The sequence below is a fragment of the Oncorhynchus masou genome, chromosome 7 (assembly GCF_036934945.1).
Source record: "Oncorhynchus masou masou isolate Uvic2021 chromosome 7, UVic_Omas_1.1, whole genome shotgun sequence".
Lineage (NCBI taxonomy): Eukaryota > Metazoa > Chordata > Actinopteri > Salmoniformes > Salmonidae > Oncorhynchus > Oncorhynchus masou.
This window is the reverse complement of record NC_088218.1, coordinates 26,639,963-26,660,896: the sequence shown is the minus strand read 5'-3', so window position 1 is coordinate 26,660,896 and position 20,934 is coordinate 26,639,963. Positions and strand designations below refer to the sequence as shown.

At 43.5% G+C, this 20,934-nt stretch overlaps 1 protein-coding gene and 1 long non-coding RNA gene across 4 annotated transcripts; one reads left to right on the top strand and one right to left on the bottom strand.

Moving 5' to 3' along the window:
• Window positions 1–2,202: 2,202 nt before the first annotated feature.
• LOC135543598 (1-acyl-sn-glycerol-3-phosphate acyltransferase gamma-like) lies at window positions 2,203–18,027 on the bottom strand. Of its 3 annotated transcripts, none has more exons than XM_064970992.1 (10): window positions 17,905–18,027; window positions 9,232–9,289; window positions 8,589–8,816; window positions 6,607–6,776; window positions 6,322–6,483; window positions 5,616–5,769; window positions 5,433–5,535; window positions 5,203–5,278; window positions 4,886–5,084; window positions 2,203–3,219 (listed from the first exon to the last, which is right to left on the bottom strand). In XM_064970992.1, exons 3-10 carry the CDS (start codon window positions 8,764–8,766, stop codon window positions 3,128–3,130), a joined length of 1,134 nt encoding a protein of 377 aa, XP_064827064.1. In that variant the 5' UTR covers window positions 8,767–8,816; window positions 9,232–9,289; window positions 17,905–18,027; the 3' UTR covers window positions 2,203–3,127. The 3 variants fall into 3 exon arrangements, with proteins under 3 accessions (XP_064827064.1, XP_064827065.1, XP_064827066.1); XM_064970993.1 differs by lacking the exon at window positions 17,905–18,027 and adding an exon at window positions 12,819–13,094; XM_064970994.1 differs by lacking the exon at window positions 17,905–18,027 and adding an exon at window positions 9,390–9,831.
• Window positions 17,923–20,334, top strand: LOC135543599 (uncharacterized). Its single transcript, XR_010456227.1, has 3 exons — window positions 17,923–18,014; window positions 18,172–18,247; window positions 19,518–20,334. It is a non-coding gene; the product is annotated as an uncharacterized LOC135543599 (long non-coding RNA).
• Window positions 20,335–20,934: the final 600 nt, after the last annotated feature.

Below are 20,934 nucleotides of genomic sequence, written 5' to 3'. Positions count from 1 at the left end.
TTTTGTAAAGTGCTATGGACTGTTGCTATGGTCCTACATGCATGCACCTGTCTTAGTCGAGAACAAGCCTGTATTTTAGAACTATTGGTGTGGCTCTACAGTTTCCATGCCCTAATATGAAACCAAACTAAAATTAGTGAAAGACAATAAGATAATGGTGGCTAAATGCCAGAGGGGATGAGTCATTAAGATGAGTTACTGTGTGAAGGAGGAAAAATATATAAAAAGTATGTGCCAAGACTGGAAAGTTAGTTGTTTTCATGAACCAGCTCTGTTTTTATTATGTCGTAATATAAGTCTATTTGAACTCACAGGCTCCGGTATTTATGAAATATTATTGACTGAATAATTCCACAAATTCTAATAACGTTTCAACTTTATTTATCTAGCCTATAGTTTATCATGACTTTGGCTTCATAGACTTGATTAAATAATCAACTTTGCTTACCATAATGCACTGAAAAATAACGTATTTTTATAGGTATTTTTGTGGACATTACTGTAGTATTTACTTGTTTTTTTGGGGGGGGTAGGGGTGTAATACTGTATTTCCTGTTGTATTCTACAGTATACTACAACATTCTATAGTAAGTTCTACACGTGATCGAGGGATACTATTGTGTGGTATAGTTTTGTACAGTATACTACAGTAAACTGTAATATTTTTTTATATGGGTGTAAGGTGCATCCCTCTCGTTTCTAAAACGAAGCCTGTGCTGCTAAGGATTTGTTGGAAAGGGAAATAGCCTCCTCCAGTAGAGATATGTCCTACATTAATGGAGTTCATTGTACAGTAGAAAACACACATGCCAGTGGTTAATTTGCCTTTTAATCATATGATTTACTTAGAGACCCTTGTCAAACATTACCCTCTGTGAAAGCTAGAGGAAGGTAACAGTTTTAGTGTTAACACCATGCTCAAGTAGTTTGAGCCAATCAGATGGTGGTCAGAATTGGAAGAAGTGGTGACAGGCCTTCGGAAGCAGCGTCAGCATGGAACCCATCTGCCGCCCATGCCTAGCAAGTCCTACCTGGCGCCAAACCTCGGTTACCTGGTGCCCCAATCCTACCTGGTCCCCGGGTTATCCACGTAACAGATGGAGCCCCTTTCCACCACTCTGGCATGATCAATGGACCCAGAGGCAAATACCATTGCCCACCACCCAGAGTACCCATGTGGCTTCCCATGCCCCTGCCCAAGTCAGAGCCCAACTCCACCCTGGGCTTCTGTCCTGCCTTCTGTGGCTGATCATGGACCAGCAGCTCCATCGTTTGGATATGCTGGTTCTGTTGACTCTGCTGATCCAAGCAGCAGCAGCAGAAGAAGCAGCAGTATGAGCAGCAACAACAGCAGAAACAGTAGTAGGAGCAGCAGCAATAGCAGATGAATCAGTAGGCTGCTAACAGCTTTCCTTCCTCCACTGTCCAACTGACCCATACTGGGCTCATCAATACATACCTGGCTAACTAGCAAAAAGATAATATAGTCTGATCTAATTATTAGACCAGTGGGGTATTAATGCATATGGTTAACTCCAGGCTTTAGCCATCTATATATAGCCACTATGCTTCATCAGTTTTATACACTGTAGGTGATCAATCTTATTGCTAAAATAACACACCTGTCTGATATGGGCCATGTAGGCCTACTTTTTAATAATATGTTATTGGGATCATTTAGGGGGTGGGAGGGGCATAGCATTTTAAAATGCCAATAACTGGCCATGTACAAAGTGTTATGCTTATTTTTTTTTAAACGCTGTAAAATCCAATCATGGATATGGGAAAATCCACTCTGCAAATGGCCTATGGGGCACTTCACCTGCTCTTTGTAAAAGCATGAATCTATTCTGCTGGCAGCCGAGTTGGATGGTAGGGACAGCCAGTGTTAGTGATGGTGTTGTCCTCAGACGAGTCCTCAGCTCTTGGTCACTGGACGACTGCTATACTAGCTTTGTGTCACCTTATGATGGGCCTAAAGGCATTCAAACTGTGGTTCCATATTTTATATTGCCTACACTAATGGGGTCGAATAGACGGGGGACCGGGGTGTGGTGGTAGGCCTAACTATTTTACAATTTATTTATGTTAGATGTTGATCCACCATTGCCAAAAAAATGCTCTTCAAAACCCTCTGAACAATTCACTCCGGAGTACTGTAGAGAAATAAATGTTATCCCATCATTCAATCACTTTTGTATATTCAATGGAAACCAAATGATAATTGTTTTATTGTTTATAACAATCAGTATTTATGGGATCTACAAGCAATTCAGAAATCAACTCAGGTCCAAACCTGGCTTTAAATTAACATTAAATACTGCATTTTATTGGTGCGAGGTTGGCCATCACGTCTGCTTTTCTGGGAAGGACGGGAGGAGTAGCAGCATGCTCAATCTCGTTTGTGTCAGGATTCAGCACAAGTTTCATGAGGAGACGGACAAACAAATAACAGGATGTGCTCAGAGGTGTTCAGATTCCTTCACCTCCACACCCAACCTTCATGGGGCTAAGGGTGGGGAGCTAAAGCATGCTGGGAATCTGGATTTTCCAGACAGTAAAGCCCCTTGCTGAAACTACAGAGGGATGTTGGGCTGACCCAGTCAGAGATACTGAAGCAGAAAATGTGAATATTTGATAGGTGGAGAGTACTTCTTTAGGGTGGGCTGCTGTGGCAGGAAGTGGGGTGCATGTTGGAAGAAGTGGTACCGCTGAAACAGGAAAGTTCTGGAGCACCACAAAGCTGTGCGGAGGAGACCAACAGGGGGCCTCGAGCTGGGGTGCAGGGAGCTTTTGGCGCTAGAGAGATACACCCTCTGGTATTTACCATTCAGTCCTGCTGTCTGTCACCCCCCCCTCTCACTGGAAGGATACATTCACTGGGAGTCAAATGCAACAATTCCATACATTTTTTTGTTCTGTGTCACAATCATCTCATCATAATTAACATTTTAACTTACGTCTAAAAAGTCTATTCAGTTATATCCCCCCCAACCTCCTGCTGAGTTGTAACTTATTTTTGAAGGAGGGTGGCTGCACAGGGTCTGTCTGTGCGGGGACCGCAACAACCGCTCAGACACCGAGCGTTGACAGTAGAGGGACCGTAACGTGACTGCCATAAAGAGTTCTAGTTTTCCTTTTTGCCCTCCATTTTGCCGTAAGTAGAGCCGGTTTTGTTCACCTCAGATACACTGATCAGGCGGCGCACTGCTATGGAGGCTGTGGAGAGAGGAGACAGAGAGAGATTTGTCAATAACAGTAGAAAGAAAGAAGAAGACAACCCAAAAAAATGAGGTATAATACAAATGAACAAAGTGCAGATACAGGAGTAGTTAATCACATATACATACTATACAGGGTTCAACACTGCGACCAAAACACTCACATTTCAGTCATCATGCGCTGTTTGAATTAACATTTCTAAAGTATTTCCTAAAAAAACTTCCCCAATTAAAATGTTGACTGCAAAGATAGAATCTGGAAAACAGATTTTATGAAAAGATAAAACTGATTTTAATAGGGCCAGGGCCAGACCAGAGTGACACTGTTCAAAATTGTTAACAATAGCATCTTTTTAGAGATTGCGCAAAATATTATTATTTTTTCCCTCAACAATCAATGTGAATATGATAGTCAAGTTAAAACCCCCTTAGGTCAAAGGGCCCAGGGCTGGGTTAGCAATTTGATTTAGAATTTGAAACTTATTTTTTTATGAAAAATTGAATTTGGTCTTACTGCTATTAGCCCTTATTAACATATTGAATAACATATTCATACATGGCACAACGGACAGTCCAAAAATACATCAAAAGGAGATATGTTTAGAAGTGCCTGTCCAATATCTAAGAGACAAATTATAAATATTTTTACCTGTATTTAACCCCTTTTTTGGGCACTAAAGTACTTCCATATATTTTCCCATTCATTCTTTTTTTTTTTTTTTTACTCGTATCGGTCTGTCTACCTTCAGACGAGGCTTGTGAGAATCCTGTATGTGTTTGTGAGAGTTATCTTTCCATAGAGGGGTCATATTAGTTTGTGCCTCAAACCGTTCCGACACTACAAAAGTTTTCGTGAGAAGACTGATTTTCAGGATGTCTCCTGGTCTGACAAACACAGCTGTAGTTCTGCCACCTTCCACCCCAAATGCAGAAGGCCGACATCGGAGGATGCGGTGGATTGAGCAGCCCACGCAAAAACAACATAACTATCTTAAGGAGAGAGATAGACTTTGAATGGAATTTTTTTATGCTCATTTTTATTTCCGCAGGGGCGCTTACATGATTTAAAAGAGGACTAGTCATTATCAGCCTTGTTCTGTATGGAATGCAAAACCACAGGTCAAGTCATTAACTGGCGCTCGGTTGCGAAAAAATTGGTGCGACCAAATCTTGTGCTGGTGCCATCAACTGAAAAAGTCCCACCAGTGGAAAAAGGTAGTATAGAGCAATGCTTTATAAAACTATACATTTAGAGCAGAATAATTTAATATTTATTTATTTAACCTTAATTTAACTAGGCAAGTCAGGTAAGAACAAATTATTATTTACAATGACGGCCTACCCCGGGCCAATTGTGCGCCGCCCTATGAGTCTCCTAATCACGGCTGGATATCGAACCAGGGACTGTAGTGGCGCCTCTTGCACTGGGATGCAGTGCCTTCGACCACTGCGCCACTCGAGAGCCCTAGTCCTGGACTAAAATCCATGCTTAATGGAGAATCTCTATTGAAATAGCTTTTTAGTCTAGGACTAGGCTTATTCTGTGTTCGGAAAACCAGCCAATAATGAGTCAAAATGAGATTATATAGTATAGGCAGGTCCTAACAGCACAAGAACTTGGAAAAAGCAGTAGGCTTAGCAGGCTAAATGGGTGGCATCCGCACCGATAATGCAGAAGATCAAGAAGACGACGATAAGGAGGGGAGAGCCGCTGACAAACACCCCACAGGCGAAGTTGAGGAGGGGGGTAAGAAGCAGGGTGGCCCAGAAGAGGAAGTTGAGCAGCGTCCACAGCCGACGGGGGGGCTTGATAGCGGGACCGGGGAAACTGCCCTCCTTCTCGTAGTGCTCCTGCAGTGTATCCTACAGAAAGAGAAAGGAAGAAAGAGAGAATGTTGTCAATATTTAATTAGTGGAGAGAGTCATTGACTTATGGCTAGAAAGGGTAAAGAAATGGGAGGGAAAGCTGAGTTTCCGGCACCTTCCGCTGGTAGAGCTTGTGAAGCCAGGTTGCACACTCCGTCTCGTCCTCTGGGATTTCCTCCACTGGGTACCGTCTATACAGGAAGGAGGGGAACTCAATTCAGTACAACGCTACTAAAGGGCAGCAAGTCTGGTGATACAGTATGTCAGCAGGTCAAAGGACCCACAGGTCTCACTCAGGACCAGTGCACTGCCTTTGTCTGTGGGAGAGGGACAGGCGCCACCTACGTGATATTCATATCTGCCATGTACTTCTTTCCACTGACGATTCCCAGCAGTGTTGGGACCTTCTTGTCTCTGAAATTTAGTGTCACGTCGTACACAGCAGATACTGAGAAAGGAAAGAGTGCGACCATGAGTGTGATGCAGCAAATGTGTGTGTGCACGTGCTTGTGTGTGCTTGTGTCCCACCTGTGCCTTTGAGACAGCTCAGTGTTGTGGTGAAGCCTTTGGTTCTGGGCAGTAGATGGTATTTGAGTTTTGGTAGACCTTTACTCTCTGCTACCTCCATACTGATCTCATGCTTCTTCGGTGTGAAACGGGTGCCTTCACAGTACAATAGGAACTGAAGAAAGAGAGAGAGAGAGACAAGTCGACGCACAACCACTGTTGCGGTCTTTGGAGGTGACCCTGTTGATGTCTTTGGAGCGGTAAACACACTAAGCTCTTGACCTTGTAATCCCTACGTGTCCCACTGGAAACAACAGAAGGTAGGAATGCAAACAGAGGTGAACTACCTCAAACACACCCTGATGTGCATTTCTGGCAACACTGTCCACAGTAACACGTACACATGCACAAACAACATACACACAGAATCTCAGTTGTATTTCTTTGATTCCTCCCCTCAAACACGCTCTTCCCTTGCATTTTCCCCCATGAGAATTTGTCAGATTACTGGCTTAAATTGTGTGCACGTAGCCGCCAAACGAATCTGGGGCGTGTTAATTTGGGCACTCAGTGGAAAACATTATTCAACGGTAAACAGAAATGTGCATTTTTCATCTGTTTGATGCTTAATGAACACACCCCAGGGTACAACTCCATACAGACACACGCTGATGGTCAAAGGGAGAGGGGCAAACGTCATTGTGTTTCGGTTTGTCGTCTTACTCACCCACATAAACTCAGGGTAGTCCTTCAGCTGGGTCAGGCCTTTGAACACGGTATCTCTGTCCTCCTCCCACTTCCTCTTACAGAAGACAATCTCCAGGAAGTACCATGTCCAGCCAATCAGAGGCACCTTCAGCAGTTCGTACTTGGCCAAGACCTTTGAAGCCTGAGAAATGACTTTGTTCAGCCAACCTACCAAACATTATATTTTCATAAACAGTAGATATAGGCAGCTAAACTCATTCCCCCTCTATCACACACACACACACACACACACACACATACTCACTCCAAGCACGCCGTAGCGTTCACACATGGTCCAGCCGCAGAGGAAGTCGATCTCGTAGTTGTGGTTGAGGATGATGATGACGTGCTCCTTGCCAAATTTGTCCACCGTGGCCTGGTCTGTGAATATGGTGCATTCTGTACTTGACCACCACTCCAGCAGCATCACCAGCTCTACAGGACAGAGAGGGCCAGCAGAGAGTTAACAACGAACCAGTGTAAACTCTGTCACAATGAACCACCCAGTCGCAAAATGGTGTAAATCTTGTCGCCCCACACCAGACGCGATCAGGAAAGGCAGGTTGAAATATCAAAAACAACAATATTAATTTGGTGACTTGTCGATAAGCAAACATTTAAGGTAATTTAGCTAGCTAGCTAATTTGTCCTGGGATATAAACATGGGGTTGTTATTTTACCTGAAATGCACAAGGTTCTCCCTAGACAATTAATCCACAGATAAAAGGGTAAAAAGAGTTTGTTTCTAGTAATCTCTCCTCCTTCAGGGTTCTTCTTCTTCTGACTTTATATGGTGGTTGGCAACCAACTTTATGGCGCATTACCACCACCAACTGGACTGGATTGTGTACCTCAGTTCATCTTTCAATCACCCACGTGGGTATATGCTCCTAAAAACCAATGAGGAGATGGGAGAGGTGGGACTTGCAGCGCGTCAAGTGTCACAAATAGAACCATGTTCCATTTTAGCGCCTGGCTATGCAGATGTGCGCGGGCAGTGTGGGTAAAATGACAATAACGTGGATATTTATTTTGCAACGCTATTGCACGCAATGGGAGCGGTCTGGTCAGCATGTAACCAGTCGCAACGAACCGTTGCAATGAACTACATTACACTAGTCTCAATTCTGTAAAAATCAGGGTGTAAACTCAGTCAACAACAACAGTGCAACCACCACACACACACACTCCAAGCATGCCGTGGTCCAGCCAGAGTATTACCGTCTGCTCATGATTATTAAGTACACCATCAACGACTATTATTATTTTTATTTTACCCCTTTTTCTCCCCAATTTCATGGTTTCCAATTGTTGTAGTAGCTACTATCTTGTCTCATCGCTACAACTCCCGTACGGGCTCGGGAGAGACGAAGGTTGAAAGTCATGCGTCCTCCGATACACAACCCAACCAGCTGCACTGCTTCTTAACACAGCGCACAGAGCACCCGGAAGCCAGGCGCACCAATGTGCCGGAGGAAACACTGTGTACCTGGCAACCTTGGTTAGCGCGCACTGCGCCCGTCCCGCCACAGGAGTCGCTGGTGCGCGATGAGGCAAGGACATCCCTACCGACCAAGCCCTCCCTAACCCGGACGACGCTAGGCCAATTGTGCGTCACCCCACGGACTTCACGGTCACGGCCGGTTACGACAGAGCCTGGGCGCGAACCCAGAGTCTCTGATGGCACAGCTGGCGCTGCAGTACAGCACCCTTAACCACTGCGCCACCCGGGAGGCCGGTTCTCTGATTATTAAACAATAAACTGACCGAAGTTGGATCAATTACTCAAATTCAATTTAGTTTTTTTTTGAGCTCAAAGCGCGTTTTTCTAGAGAGAAATCCTATCAAGCACGAAATACATCAAATCAAGAACTATGGGATGCTGTAGGGAGTCTAAGTTTTCAATAGACAAATATTCAACCTAGTTCAGTGCAGAAAACGTGGTAAATAACTACAATGACCAAAATCTATTGCGGCCATTGTTCACCTGCCACCCCACACAGACTGCATGAGAGGAATGCACACAACACAGAGGTTAAGAGGTTAAGAGGGAAACAGAGGTTAAGAGGGAAACACCAAAACCAGTACACCATGTTTATTTATTTAACCAGTCAAGTCAGTTACGAACAAATTTAAGACTGATTTCTTTTGGGACAACAGCCAGAATGTGCTGCTCGTTGCCGAGCCCCCCCCAGACACACAAACAAATACACACACACACGACTCAAGACTATGAGTGTGACTCACGGCTCCAGAGGGAGTAGGAGAGGCGGGTGTTGATCTTCCTGTAGAGCTGCTTGTCGATGGGCCATAGGGCGCAGGTGCAGAGCTGGATGAAGTTGATGATGAGGCCGCTGACCACAAACACAAAGCCAACGAGCAGCTGGAGGATGAACAGGCTCTTGATGTACGCTATCAGCCCCATGGCCAGGGCTGTCTGGGGGCTAGCAGGGCTACCAACACACTACGGCCGACCTGGGGGAGAACACCATAAAGAAACTATGCATTTCCATTTAATTCTGTGGAAAATGTCACCATGTAGCACCGGTTCTCCATATAATGTTGAGAAATAGTGCATTGTGGGTAGTTATTAAGATATCCAAAATCAGTTAATAGATATGTAAAAAATAACTGTGACTACAGCAACTACGTTACTAAGTATTTGACGACACTGTTGTTACTTCGGGTGAGTATAAATGAATGTTTCCTACCCTTTAAAAGAATATGATTAGGGCAAGGAGTTTCCCCTGACTCTGTCAGTCTGAGCCTTATTGGCTATGACGAGGATTCCTGGTCAGGTCACACGGTCAGGGAAAACTCCTGACCTCTTCGATGAGGCTGGGTTATTAGTGGAGGAGTGATCATTTTCTGAAATTCCAGTGCAACTTACCACGGTGGAATCCCTTCACAAGCCCCGTTTGCACGGTCCGTCAGCCAGCACCACAGACCTGTGGGACAGACAAGAACCCCATTACAAACTATTCACAATCTGTTTTTTATTTATTTATTCAACTAGTCAAGTCAGTTCAAAAACAAATTCTTATTTACAATGACGGCCGACCAGGGAACAGTGGGTTAACTGCCTTGTTCAGGGGCAGAACGACAGATTAACTTGTCAGCTCAGGGATCCGATCCTTTCGGTTACTGGCCCAATGCTCTAACCACTAGGCTACCTGCCGCCCCAGTTTAAAGGAGAAGATCTGAACAAACTCTTTCCCAAAACAGAATCTAACTTGCAACAAGAAAATAAAAAACTGCAAACAACATACAACTGAATTAATTATTCAGAGAACTGTGACAAAAAAAGAAAAGAAAGAGCAGGTTAATTTTGAGGAGTTCAGCAGACAACCAGTGATTCCCCGTGAATCATTTCCATTTATATTTCCCCAATATAAAATAGGAAACTATCAGGCTAAAAACACAGGTTGCCCACAAAAATAAACTCCCTTTCGTCCAAATGGCGTTGCACATAACCTCCCTCTCACTGACATGTACATGTCCGCATACCTACACACACACGCCCTTTCACTTCCTTGGAACAAGGCCAGCAACTTGCTTACTCACTCCCTTTCTCACTCTCTTTTTCACACACAGACACCCACACCAGGTGTCCAACTCCTAAACTAGCCCAATTCAGTGTTTTGACAACTTTTTTTCTCTCAACGTCACAGCATAAACTTGCCTTGCTGCAGCACAGCTGCGATCCCCAAAGTAGCGTTCTGTGCCTGTCAATCAAATACATTTTATATAGCCCTTTTTACATCAGCAGTTTGACAAAGCGTTAACTGTTTGTGCTCTCTTGCTGTGACCTCTGTTGCAGATATTTACTTCCAGAATTGAATGGGAAAAGTCGCCGAATGCTATCAAAGCTCTCCAAGGCAGCCTGATAAGTAGCTGCATTTGTTGCTAGGCTCTTTTAACAGTAACAGTCTCTGGAGCAGTTTCAAAACTTGCTAAATATAGCAACAACGTCTCTAAATTGGCAACAATGGCCCCATTCAGCATCTCTGGGATTCTGATATTTCCTCTCTGCTAACTCTAGACCCCACACACACCCTCAAACAGCAGGCCTGCACCACTCCACCCCCTCCCACATGTTAAGATCATTAGTAATACTACAGAATTAGTAATACTGTATCCACGACAGACATTTCACCTACTGTGCCCCAATTCCTATGTCCAGTCTCAAGAATAAAACAGGCTACTTTCCAAAGCTATACTGAACCCATCCTAAAACACTGATAACTACACAGTGGCCTAATACCAGAATGAGCATTAAGTCAAAGTCACACTGTTTTTGTCAAATCACATCCTAGAAACAAAGAGTCAAATCAATGGCTGTGTGTATGTGTGTACTACAGGCCTGTAGTACCAACTAGACAGGAGGTCCCACCCACAGAGCGTGGACTTGAGTGACCTCAAGCATCTGATCAGGGGTCCAGCTCTGTGGTCCCTCAGTACCAACTGAACCAATTTCAATCAAAATTGGAACCAATGCTTATTGTTATAAATGTAGAACATGCTGAGTATTTCAGCATCTACACAAATGTGAGAGTATATATGGAACCTACTAAATTGATTAAATCACTATGACTGGTAACTGAGGCAACATAGGGCTGTGGGAACTGAGGCAACATAGGGCTGTGGGAACTGAGGACTGAGAGAACAGAGGGCTGAGGGAACTGATGGAACATAGGGCTGTGGGAACTGATGGAACATAGGGCTGTGGGAACTGAGGGAACATAGGGCTGTGGGAACTGAGGGAGGATATAGCTGTGGGAACTGAGGGAACATAGGGCTGTGGGAACTGAGGGAGGATATAGCTGTGGGAACTGAGGGAACATAGGGCTGTGGGAACTGATGGAACATAGGGCTGTGGGAACTGAGGGAGGATATAGCTGTGGGAACTGAGGGAACATAGGGCTGTGGGAACTGAGGGAGGATATTTGGGAACTGAGGGAACATAGGGCTGTGGGAACTGAGGGAGGATATTTGGGAACTGAGGGAACATAGGGCTGTGGGAACTGATGGAACATAGGGCTGTGGGAACTGAGGGAACATAGGGCTGTGGGAACTGAGGGAGGATATAGCTGTGGGAACTGAGGGAACATAGGGCTGAGAGAACATTTGTTTGATTTTTTTTTTTTTTACTTTATTTTACTAGGCAAGTCAGTTAAGAACAAATTCTTATTTTCAATGACGGCCTAGGAACAGTGGGTTAACTGCCTGTTCAGGGGCAGAACGACAGATTTGTACCTTGTCAGCTCAGGGATTCGAACTTGCAACCTTTCGATTACTAGTCCAACGCTCTAACCACTAGGCTACCCTGCCGCCCCATTAACTTGGTCCTGCTGAACAAACACTCACCATCCTCTGTGTGTGTGTGTGTGTGTAACGGCGTTGGATTCATAACCTCACTACTTAGCGTGGGTGGAGACATTTCAAGCTATTGAACTGCTAGGTTTTCTATAGTTGGCTAAGACACGGTCAAGAGGACAGTAGTGGTGCCGTGACCCGGATCTGCAGCTGCACTCTGCTCAACGACTGGGGTCACTGTGGAATGAGTTTAGAGGTGCGAGTGTAAACGAGTTGGTTCTGTAACCTCATTCCCCGGCTTGAAACGTCTCCACCTGTGCTATCGTACTGCCATCTTTTCAACAGTGTAGCCAACAGTGTAGTCAAGTGCAGGTCACTTGTGTTTGAAAAGCAGAGGATCCGAGATCATGGGTGGGTAAGGACTTGTGAGGAAGGAAGCTATACTGTTGAGCAAGCACAGTGACGCATGTGCATATTTTTCTGTGGGCTGACAATGATTTCCCAATACACTTTCTTAATACTTCAAGATTCTGTTCTAACTTCACTGCCCTGAGGAGTTGTGCTGGATGCCATAAAGCCAAGGCATAACAGAGTGCGGTGTAGGTCTGTAGGACCCATGTTTTAAATGGCCCATTAAACTAAGGCCGTTTCCTGCAGATAGCACTGAAGAGGACCAGAAAACGACCTTATCCGAAGCTCAAGAATCAAGCAGACATCAACAAGGGTGACATTCTCTCCGGATACTGATCTTCAGGCATAGGCTATCAAACTTCAGGTTTGTCCCACATTGACATCAGGTTGCAATGCCTTGGACTGCTTCCTTCACCAAACAACCACGGCAGTCAAACGTCAAAGCTGCAGCCGGCAAAGTCAACTCCGCAAACATACATATAATACAAGCAGCTGCTACAGTGTCTGGCATCTGCAAGCAGATAATAGCATGCATGCTTAAAATGCAGTTGATCTCCATTGAAACTACCGGTATAGCCTCTCTCTCTCTCTCATCATCAGTTCATAGTCAAACAGGTGATTCTGAGTTTTAACACGGTATTACTAGTAAAAGAAAACAAATGGCTCCATCGTCTCAACGAGGTCAATATTCATTAATAACATCCCATTCACGCCAATAACCCCTGGGAAAGGAGCAGAAATACCACTAACCTTGTTCTGGAAGAGAGAGCAAGTAGTTTTGTCAAAGTGTGAAGCCCTAGCTTTGCCCACAGTCAGGAACAGAGTGAGAATTACAAGTAGTGGGAAAGAGAGCGCGAGAAACACCAGCACTCCTCAGTAAACATGAGTTAACTTTGGAGTCTTGCCTAGGAGACAAATGACATCTCACAAGGCCGTACATTAGCAGAGTGGGAAACTTGTCCCCACACAGAAGAAAAAGGGAGAGAGACAAAAGAAGAGAGAGGGAGTGGGAAGGAGGGAGACGCTCCCCCTAGCCTGCCTGACAAAGCGCAGCCTGGTGGAGTGGGTGTGTTTGGGGGGAGAGGGAGGGGAGGGTCTGCAATCACCTGATCCCCTCAGACGAATGGCTGGCCGTCAATACTGGGCCAACAACCGGGTGTGAGAGACACACACACAAGGAGGTTAAAAAAGTTCAGCCATAATTTCCCCCCAGGTATGAGGTGGTGGGGGAGACTGTGTCCTGCCTTCTCCTCCCCTCCACACACACACTATTCTAATTACTGAATGAAATTGAGTGGAAGGAATAGAACACGTGTAAAAAAAAAAAAAGAAGATTACATTTTTTTTTTTTTAAGTCTATACCCAGGCCTAGAGATTTTTTGGGGATGTTCAGATGTCTCTCAACTCATATCTTGCTTTCTATGGGCATGGTGCTTGTATAGGCGCTTGTCTATTAGTTTGAAACCAACTGGTGTATCTGTGTTATTTTATGATGTTTCTCAACTAGTTTTCAATAGATAAAACTACAAATTGAAAAATAACAGCAGTAAGGCTAAAACATCTCACATTTAGTATTTATGTATGCATTGACAGTTATAAAAATAACACTTCAAAATGTGATTTCTGATGTAGGGGGTCCCCATATATTTGTTTAAGCATTTGAGTGAGTCTTGAAACAGAAAAGATTTACAACCCCTGACCTAGCCTACAAGGCATGCAAAGGATGTAAATTGCCATTGATTATGTACTAGGTTAAAGCCATTTAGCAGGCTACCAAGTATGCAAGGGTACACACACACACACACAAGGCCTGATTGGACGTGGGACGTGGCAGAGATTAGCAATAGCCACTCAGGGCTAAACTGATTAACAGGGAGAAACAGCCTGGCCTCCATTGGCCTTCCAAAGGCCAAAACAGGCTAAACTAAGGACCCGAGCCACTCCAGAACAAATAACAAGACAAACCCAAAGAAATCAACTTAATTTAAAGTGCTTCAGAGACAACAACCAACCAAGCCCAGTCTACACTCTCCCAAATAAACAGTGTCAGGTAGTTCAAGAGATTTTAGATTATAGTTTGTGGTTGCACACAGCCTCACGCAGTTGGAGTCACTGTGGAACCGGGACCAGTCATGTCTATAAAGTTCTTATAAAGTTCTGACGAGGTCCTCGACTGCTCCCTCAACAGGACTTACCAGTAGGTATAGTAGGCGATCGCCAGCACCACCAGTGCCCCACAGAGCCCTGTAAAGAGCATCACGGCCCCCTGGTTCAGCATCTTCGCCCCCCTCCTTGATTACCTTCCCCCCAGGAGAAATTTAAAAAAGGATCACGGAAAAAAAAGAGATAAAAATCTCCACAGCGTTTTAAGAGGAGGACAAAGGGGAGTCAGTGTCCACGGTGCCGGAGACTCATGCTAATGTTAATCCCCATAGGAGACAAGATAAATTATGATGATGACAGCATGAACACTAAGTCCCAAGGAAAAGAGGAGGATGAGGAGGGAGCGTCCATCGGCGCAACAGGAAAGCAACACAGGTGAGAAACGAAAGAGCTAGTCGGCGACGGCTTCGTACCAGATCGCCGCGAGACGAGAACAAAAACCAAGACACACTGTTTTAAAAGTGTTAAAACAGACAGAACACAGAAGGAGCCTCTCCTTTGTACACAGAGAATAATGAGAGATGCTCTAATCTCTAACAAAGCTCTAATCTGGTCCAGAACAGATTAGCACTGATTAGTGCTCTTGCAGCAGCACCCTGGATAAGTCACCTCTCATTTCCATCCATCTGTATGGGGGGTTGGGTGGAGAAGTTCAGCTGCTGTGATGGGTCCAGCCATTCATTAGTCACCAAATGGAAGAACACAGATGGAAACAGGGAGCGCCTGAATTGGACTGATAAGATGCACATTTTAAACCTTCCGTTGCTAAACATTTTAAAACACTTTGTTACAGTGCTTTCACGGAGGTGATAAGGCCCCACACCACTGTCCTATCTTGGACTCAAAACTGGTGGTCCACTTCAGGCTTGCCTTTACCAGCCCGCATTACCGTTCCAGAAGCGGTTCCGCTGATTGTCCCAATACCTAAAAACAACTGGCCAAAAGAAAATAACGATTTACGCCCTAAATAGATCAGAGGTTGTATCAATTTAACCTTGTTTTTTAGAAAATGATTTCTCACTGAAATGAAAGATAAGGTCATTATGGTTTCCGAAACCATACCACAAGCGCTTCGTGTTAATGTTCAGATTGAGCTTCGAGGCTCTTAACAAAACTCACCCTACAGAAGATGCATTTACTCTTATGTGACTCTTATGTGTAATGTAATGGAACTGAGTCATGGTCAAGGGCTAGTGGTTGACTGACATTAGCTGGTCTAATTCATTCACACGTGGGAGCGTATTATAAACATAAATACTTGTTGGTTAATTCCGCATGCATATTTAAACTGACTTTAGTTAACACAATAGTTAGTTAGCTAACACAGTCCAATTTTCATGTGAATGACAGCTTCAACTGAAAGTCACAGCTAGCTAGGCTAACCTCTGCTAGCTATCTAGTTTCTCTCCAACGTCAACTCGAACTTGGTCATAATATGTGAATGGAGTTGAGCCTATTATTTCAATTATTTCAAGGCTATAGCCTACAAATAAATCAATTGTGAAGCATTTGCGAGTGCGACACACTAGGCCCCCATTAACATCGATGGGGCTGTAGTGGAGCCGGTCCAGAGTTTTAAGTTCCTTGGTGTCCACATCACCAACGAACTATCATGGTCCAGACATACCAAGACAGTCGTGAAGAGGGAACGGTAACACCTTTTCCCCCTCAGGAGACTGAAAACATTTGGCATGAGTCCCCAGATCCTCAAGAAGTTCTATAGCTGCACCATCGAGAGCATCTTGACCGGTTGCATCACCGCCGGCATCTGATCATAAGGCGCTACAGAGGGTAGTGTGTACAGCCCAGTACATTACTGGGGCCAAGCTTCCTGCCATCCAGGACCTATATAATAGGCAGTGTCAGAGGTAGTACCTAAAAAAATGTCAGAGACTCCAGTCACCAAGTCATAGACTGTTTTCTCTGCTACCACATGGCAAGCATGCTGAACAATTAATAAAATGTCTAGCGAACTATTTACATTGACACCCACTCTCCATTTGTTTTGTACACTGCTGCTACTGTGTTTATTATCTATGCATAGTCACTTCACCACTACCTACATGTACAAATTACCTTGACTAACCTGTACCCCCGCACATTGACTCAGTATCGGGACCCCCTATATATAGCCTTGTTATTGTATTGTGTTATTTTTTACTTTTGTTTACTTGGTAAATATTTTCTTAACTCTTCAGGGGGGTTAACTGCCTTATACTCAGAGGCAGAACGACAGATTTTTATCTTGTCAGCTCGGGGATTCGATCCAGCAACCTTTCGGTTACTGGCCCAACACTAACCACTAGGCTATTTTATATTATGTAAGCACAATGGTGCAACACTAATAAAAATGATATTATTTTATAACAAATGCACATTCTCCCGCATTGGATAACGGTCACTGTCCGCGGTTCTGAAACATCAGTGATGAATTGAATTGGCGCCTTTTCCTAGACCATGTTGCTATGTGCATAATAGCAAAGTTAACCAGCATTTTGGTGTTGAGAACAATGCGGCGGAGGCAGTAGCGTGGTTAGGAGATGAGAACTGTCTTGTGCAAAACATCATGCCAAGGTAAGCCTACACAAAACAGTCTTTAAGTGTTTCTAAAATCCCTTATGTGGAAAATGATTGGAACCATTTCCTGTTTGACCACTAGGTTTTATGGGTATTATGACTCATGCTGTGGTACTCTATAGAAGCACACAAGTAGCCTAAAATGTTTCTAAATTAAATAAAAATACAAAATAACAAAAATCATACAAAAAAACAAATACAAATAATATATATATATATTTTTTAAGTAGCCTACAAATGCATGATGGGCAGGCACACCGCCAGTGTTATTGCGCAAAATGGTATGCACTATCATCTGGATGTGGTGCACTATCATCTGGATGTGGTGCACTATCATCTGGATGTGGTGCACTATCATCTGGATGTGGTGCACTATCATCTGGATGTGGTGCACTATCATCTGGATGTGGTGCAACAAAAGAACATTCAGCTTCTACTACCATTTCTGTCAAACTGTCTACTGCATACAGTTTGATGCACATGTTCAATAAATCCAATGTACGTGCCACACTGAACGTACTACAGCTGCCTCTGCAACGCAATGCTGCAAGGCAAACGCAGCGTTCCATTTGAAATTAATGTACTTCTGCTACCAAAATGCAAAACACTGTCAGTGTGTTCGAGGCGTGAGCTCATGAAGTGAACGCTACTGGAGAAGGCCGAAGTTCCAGCCTAGGGGAAACTCGTTCTGCGCTCCAGTCAAGTTCACATAATGTGTCCCACATTGACATCAGGTTGCAATGCCTTGGACTGCTTCCTTCACCAAACAACCCACGAAGGCAGTCTGTGCCAATACATTATGTCTGAGTCCAGACTGCTACACCGTGATATGTTAAATTAGGTGGCATGTTAGCTGGCTACTGCAGTGGTTCCAGCTATCTAGTTAACCAGGGGTGTATTCATTACGAAAACCGTTTACCGTTTAACAACCAAACGGAAACAAACTGAATGAAACGAGGAGGGACCTACCATAATTTGTCCAATAGAAACTGTGGTTTACGTTTTCCGTCTGAGTAAACGTTTTGCAACAGAATCGACGTAAAGATGATTTTACACCCCTGCTAACTTGGATAGCATTTTAGCTAGCTAAAGTTACCTGATTTCTGGATCCTGACGACGATTAACGTTACCAAACAGATCCGACGCGTTGGTTTTCAACTCAACACTGAAACAACATTGGTGTCTTTGCACCCCAGAGCTATATAAGTATTTATTTTTCAACATAAAGGTTTATCTTTGAGCTAACTAACTTCTAGCTAGCTACATCCTTCTGTGAAACATGCAACTTCCTGTCTATCCAACTACAAAATTTGTCCCCTGGATACAATGCATAACAATAAAGATTATCTATTATATTTTCAAGATAATCGAGTGACCGATCTAACAATGGAAATACATGTCCTCAAAGATGGAAGGCATACGGGAGGTGTCGAGATCAGGTGGGACAATTCTACACAATGAGAGGCCGTGTGCACAACGGTCACAACTCCATAGACACAACTCGCATATAACGTTGTTGTTTATTTCTGCCGAAATGCTACGCGCATCCAATTATATCAGTGTATTCGTAACAACCTAACCATTACCAAACGTATATTGGATCAAATAAGCCTCACGTAGCAAATTCATTGTTTTTGTTGTTGACCAAATTCGACTCTCTCATCGACCTCGTTGGCAGAGAGTAAACACTCTCACTTTGCCTCCTTCCTCTCTGATAACAAGCCAAAATTCTCATCATGTCCCCTTTCTCGCCCAACACCTGTGACTGAATTGTAATGCAGGTAGATGTATCTGTGCCTCTTTTCATCCTGAATATGTTAGGGGTTATTCCTACTGTACCTTGAACTTGTGAATTCCTTCAGATCATACATACTTTTAGCCAGTTCAGTCAAGGGTGACCAAAGAGTTATGTCATTTTATGGGTTTCCATGGCAACACTTTCAGATTTTAAATGTTCTCTACAAGCTGTTTATGCATTTTGTGTCTTATAATAACTGAGGTATACACTCATGAAACATTTATAATCATTAATTGACAGCCCCATGCAGTGGGAGGGGATGCAGCTTTCGGCAGAGAGTATTGATGACCCTCCAGAAAGTAGGTGTATAAGCAATGCTTGACTTGGGCAGGACCTCACCGGAGCTAAGGAGCTCACCTGCTTGAGCTCCTGTTCCTCTTATATAATATTAGCTCAAAGTGTTGTGGAGCTCCTGCACATAAATATAAACAGTACCGGCACCCAAAATGAGTACCGGCCCCTATTTAAGCCCAAGTCAAGCACTGGCTATAAGTATCCTCTTAGGTATTCTAACTCTGTGCAAACTGGTATACCTGTCTTCAGTTGAGTATAGGTAGACAGCATATGTGAGTATGATCATTCATTGACCATGCCATACAGATGTACAGAATACGGTTTTCGGCAAGCACCCTACCAGTGTCATGTTCATGAATTCAATTAAATTGTCAACCTTTGTCTGCTGTATTGGAGGAAACTAATATACATATTAGTTGCTTGTAGCAAAATGTCCCCTGATAGGCATGCATTGACTTACGACATGACAAGCATTGTATGGGATATGTTACCAGGAAAGATAGTTACCCAACATTGCAGGTAGATATTGAATGTACAAAATTCAAACACATGTCTATTTCAAATATATATATTTGTGAATTTCATTTTTATATGCCACATTTTTTGCATACTTTCAGTTTCAGCAAATTATGGACTTCCATGACGGGCCCCTTCCTTTGACTGTCACGACTTCAGATGAAGTTGGCTCCTCTCCTTGTTCGGGGGGCGTTCGGCGATCGTCGTCACAGGCTTTCTAGCCATCGCCGCTCCATTTCTCATATATCCATTTGTTTTGTCTTGTTTCATACACACCTGGTTTTCATTCCATAATCACACTGCGTGTATTTAGTCCTCTGTTCCCCTCCATGTCTTTGTGTGTAATTGTTTATTGTTACGTGGATATTTGTCAGGCGCTGCACTTTTGTTATGTACCGTGTTTTTGGCACTAGTATGTTTTATGTGCTGTCATTGTTCATCTCTGAAACTGGAAACACTTATCTCCCTCACTAGCTTTAAGCACCAACTGTCAGAGCAGCTCACAGATTACTGCACCTGTACATAGCCCACCTATAATTTAGCCCAAACAACTACCTCTTTCCCTACTGTATTTATTTTATTTATTTTGCTCCTTTGCACCCCATTATTTTTTATTTCTACTTTGCACATTCTTCCACTGCAAATCTACCATTCCAGTGTTTTACTTGCTATATTGTATTTACTTTGCCACCATGGCCTTTTTTAGCCTTTACCTCCCTTATCTCACCTCATTTGCTCTCATCGTATATAGACTTGTTTATACTGTATTATTGACTGTATGTTTGTTTTACTCCATGTGTAACTCTGTGTTGTTGTATGTGTCGAACTGCTTTGCTTTATCTTGGCCAGGTCGCAATTGTAAATGAGAACTTGTTCTCAACTTGCCTACCTGGTTAAATAAAGGTGAAATAAATAAATAAAACATAAATAAAATTGTTGACCGGTATTAAAGTGCGCCTGTTTACTATAATCCACTCTCCTGCACTTGACTTCGCCTCCCACATACACGCCTAACATTGGCAGTGTGTTGATACTAATTTACTTACAGAAAAAAAAGCAGGTGGATATAATATAATCATTAATTTATTTTTATTGCATCATAACATACATATTATATATTATAAATGTGGATTTGTACACTACAATCTTCATTGTAACATGTTATAAAATATTCAGGCTCAAAAAACGAAGCACTAAAAACTTTACCAAACAGTTAATACATGTCATTGTTTGCCCATTGAGAAAAGAACATGTAAAAAGAAAATCTTCAACGTAAGAACAAAAAGAAGAGCCAAGCATAGACTGGTCACTGTTAAAACCACTAAGGGACAGATACAGTTACAAAGGCAGGGGGTAGTAGGGGGCACTCAGTTACGCTTAATGCTTTGTTCGTAACCAAGTGAGAAGTGGGAATTTACCACATACAACTGGGAAAAATCCACTTGAACGGCCCTCCAACTGGTAATTACTTGTGGGAAACTCGTTCACCATCCTGAGCTCCCCTTTCTCCTACATGCT

What these genes read in the sequence shown, in the direction of transcription:
- LOC135543598 (XM_064970992.1), bottom strand. Translation starts at nt 8,766, where the DNA reads ATGGGGCTGATAGCGTACATCAAGAGCCTGTTCATCCTCCAGCTGCTC. An exon ending in CTCCTACTCCCTCTGGAGCC is followed by an intron (nt 6,777 to 8,588) that starts GTGAGTCACACT and finishes TCTGTCCTGTAG; the next exon opens with AGCTGGTGATGCTGCTGGAG. An exon ending in ACTACCCTGAGTTTATGTGG is followed by an intron (nt 5,770 to 6,321) that starts GTGAGTAAGACG and finishes CTCTTTCTTCAG; the next exon opens with TTCCTATTGTACTGTGAAGG.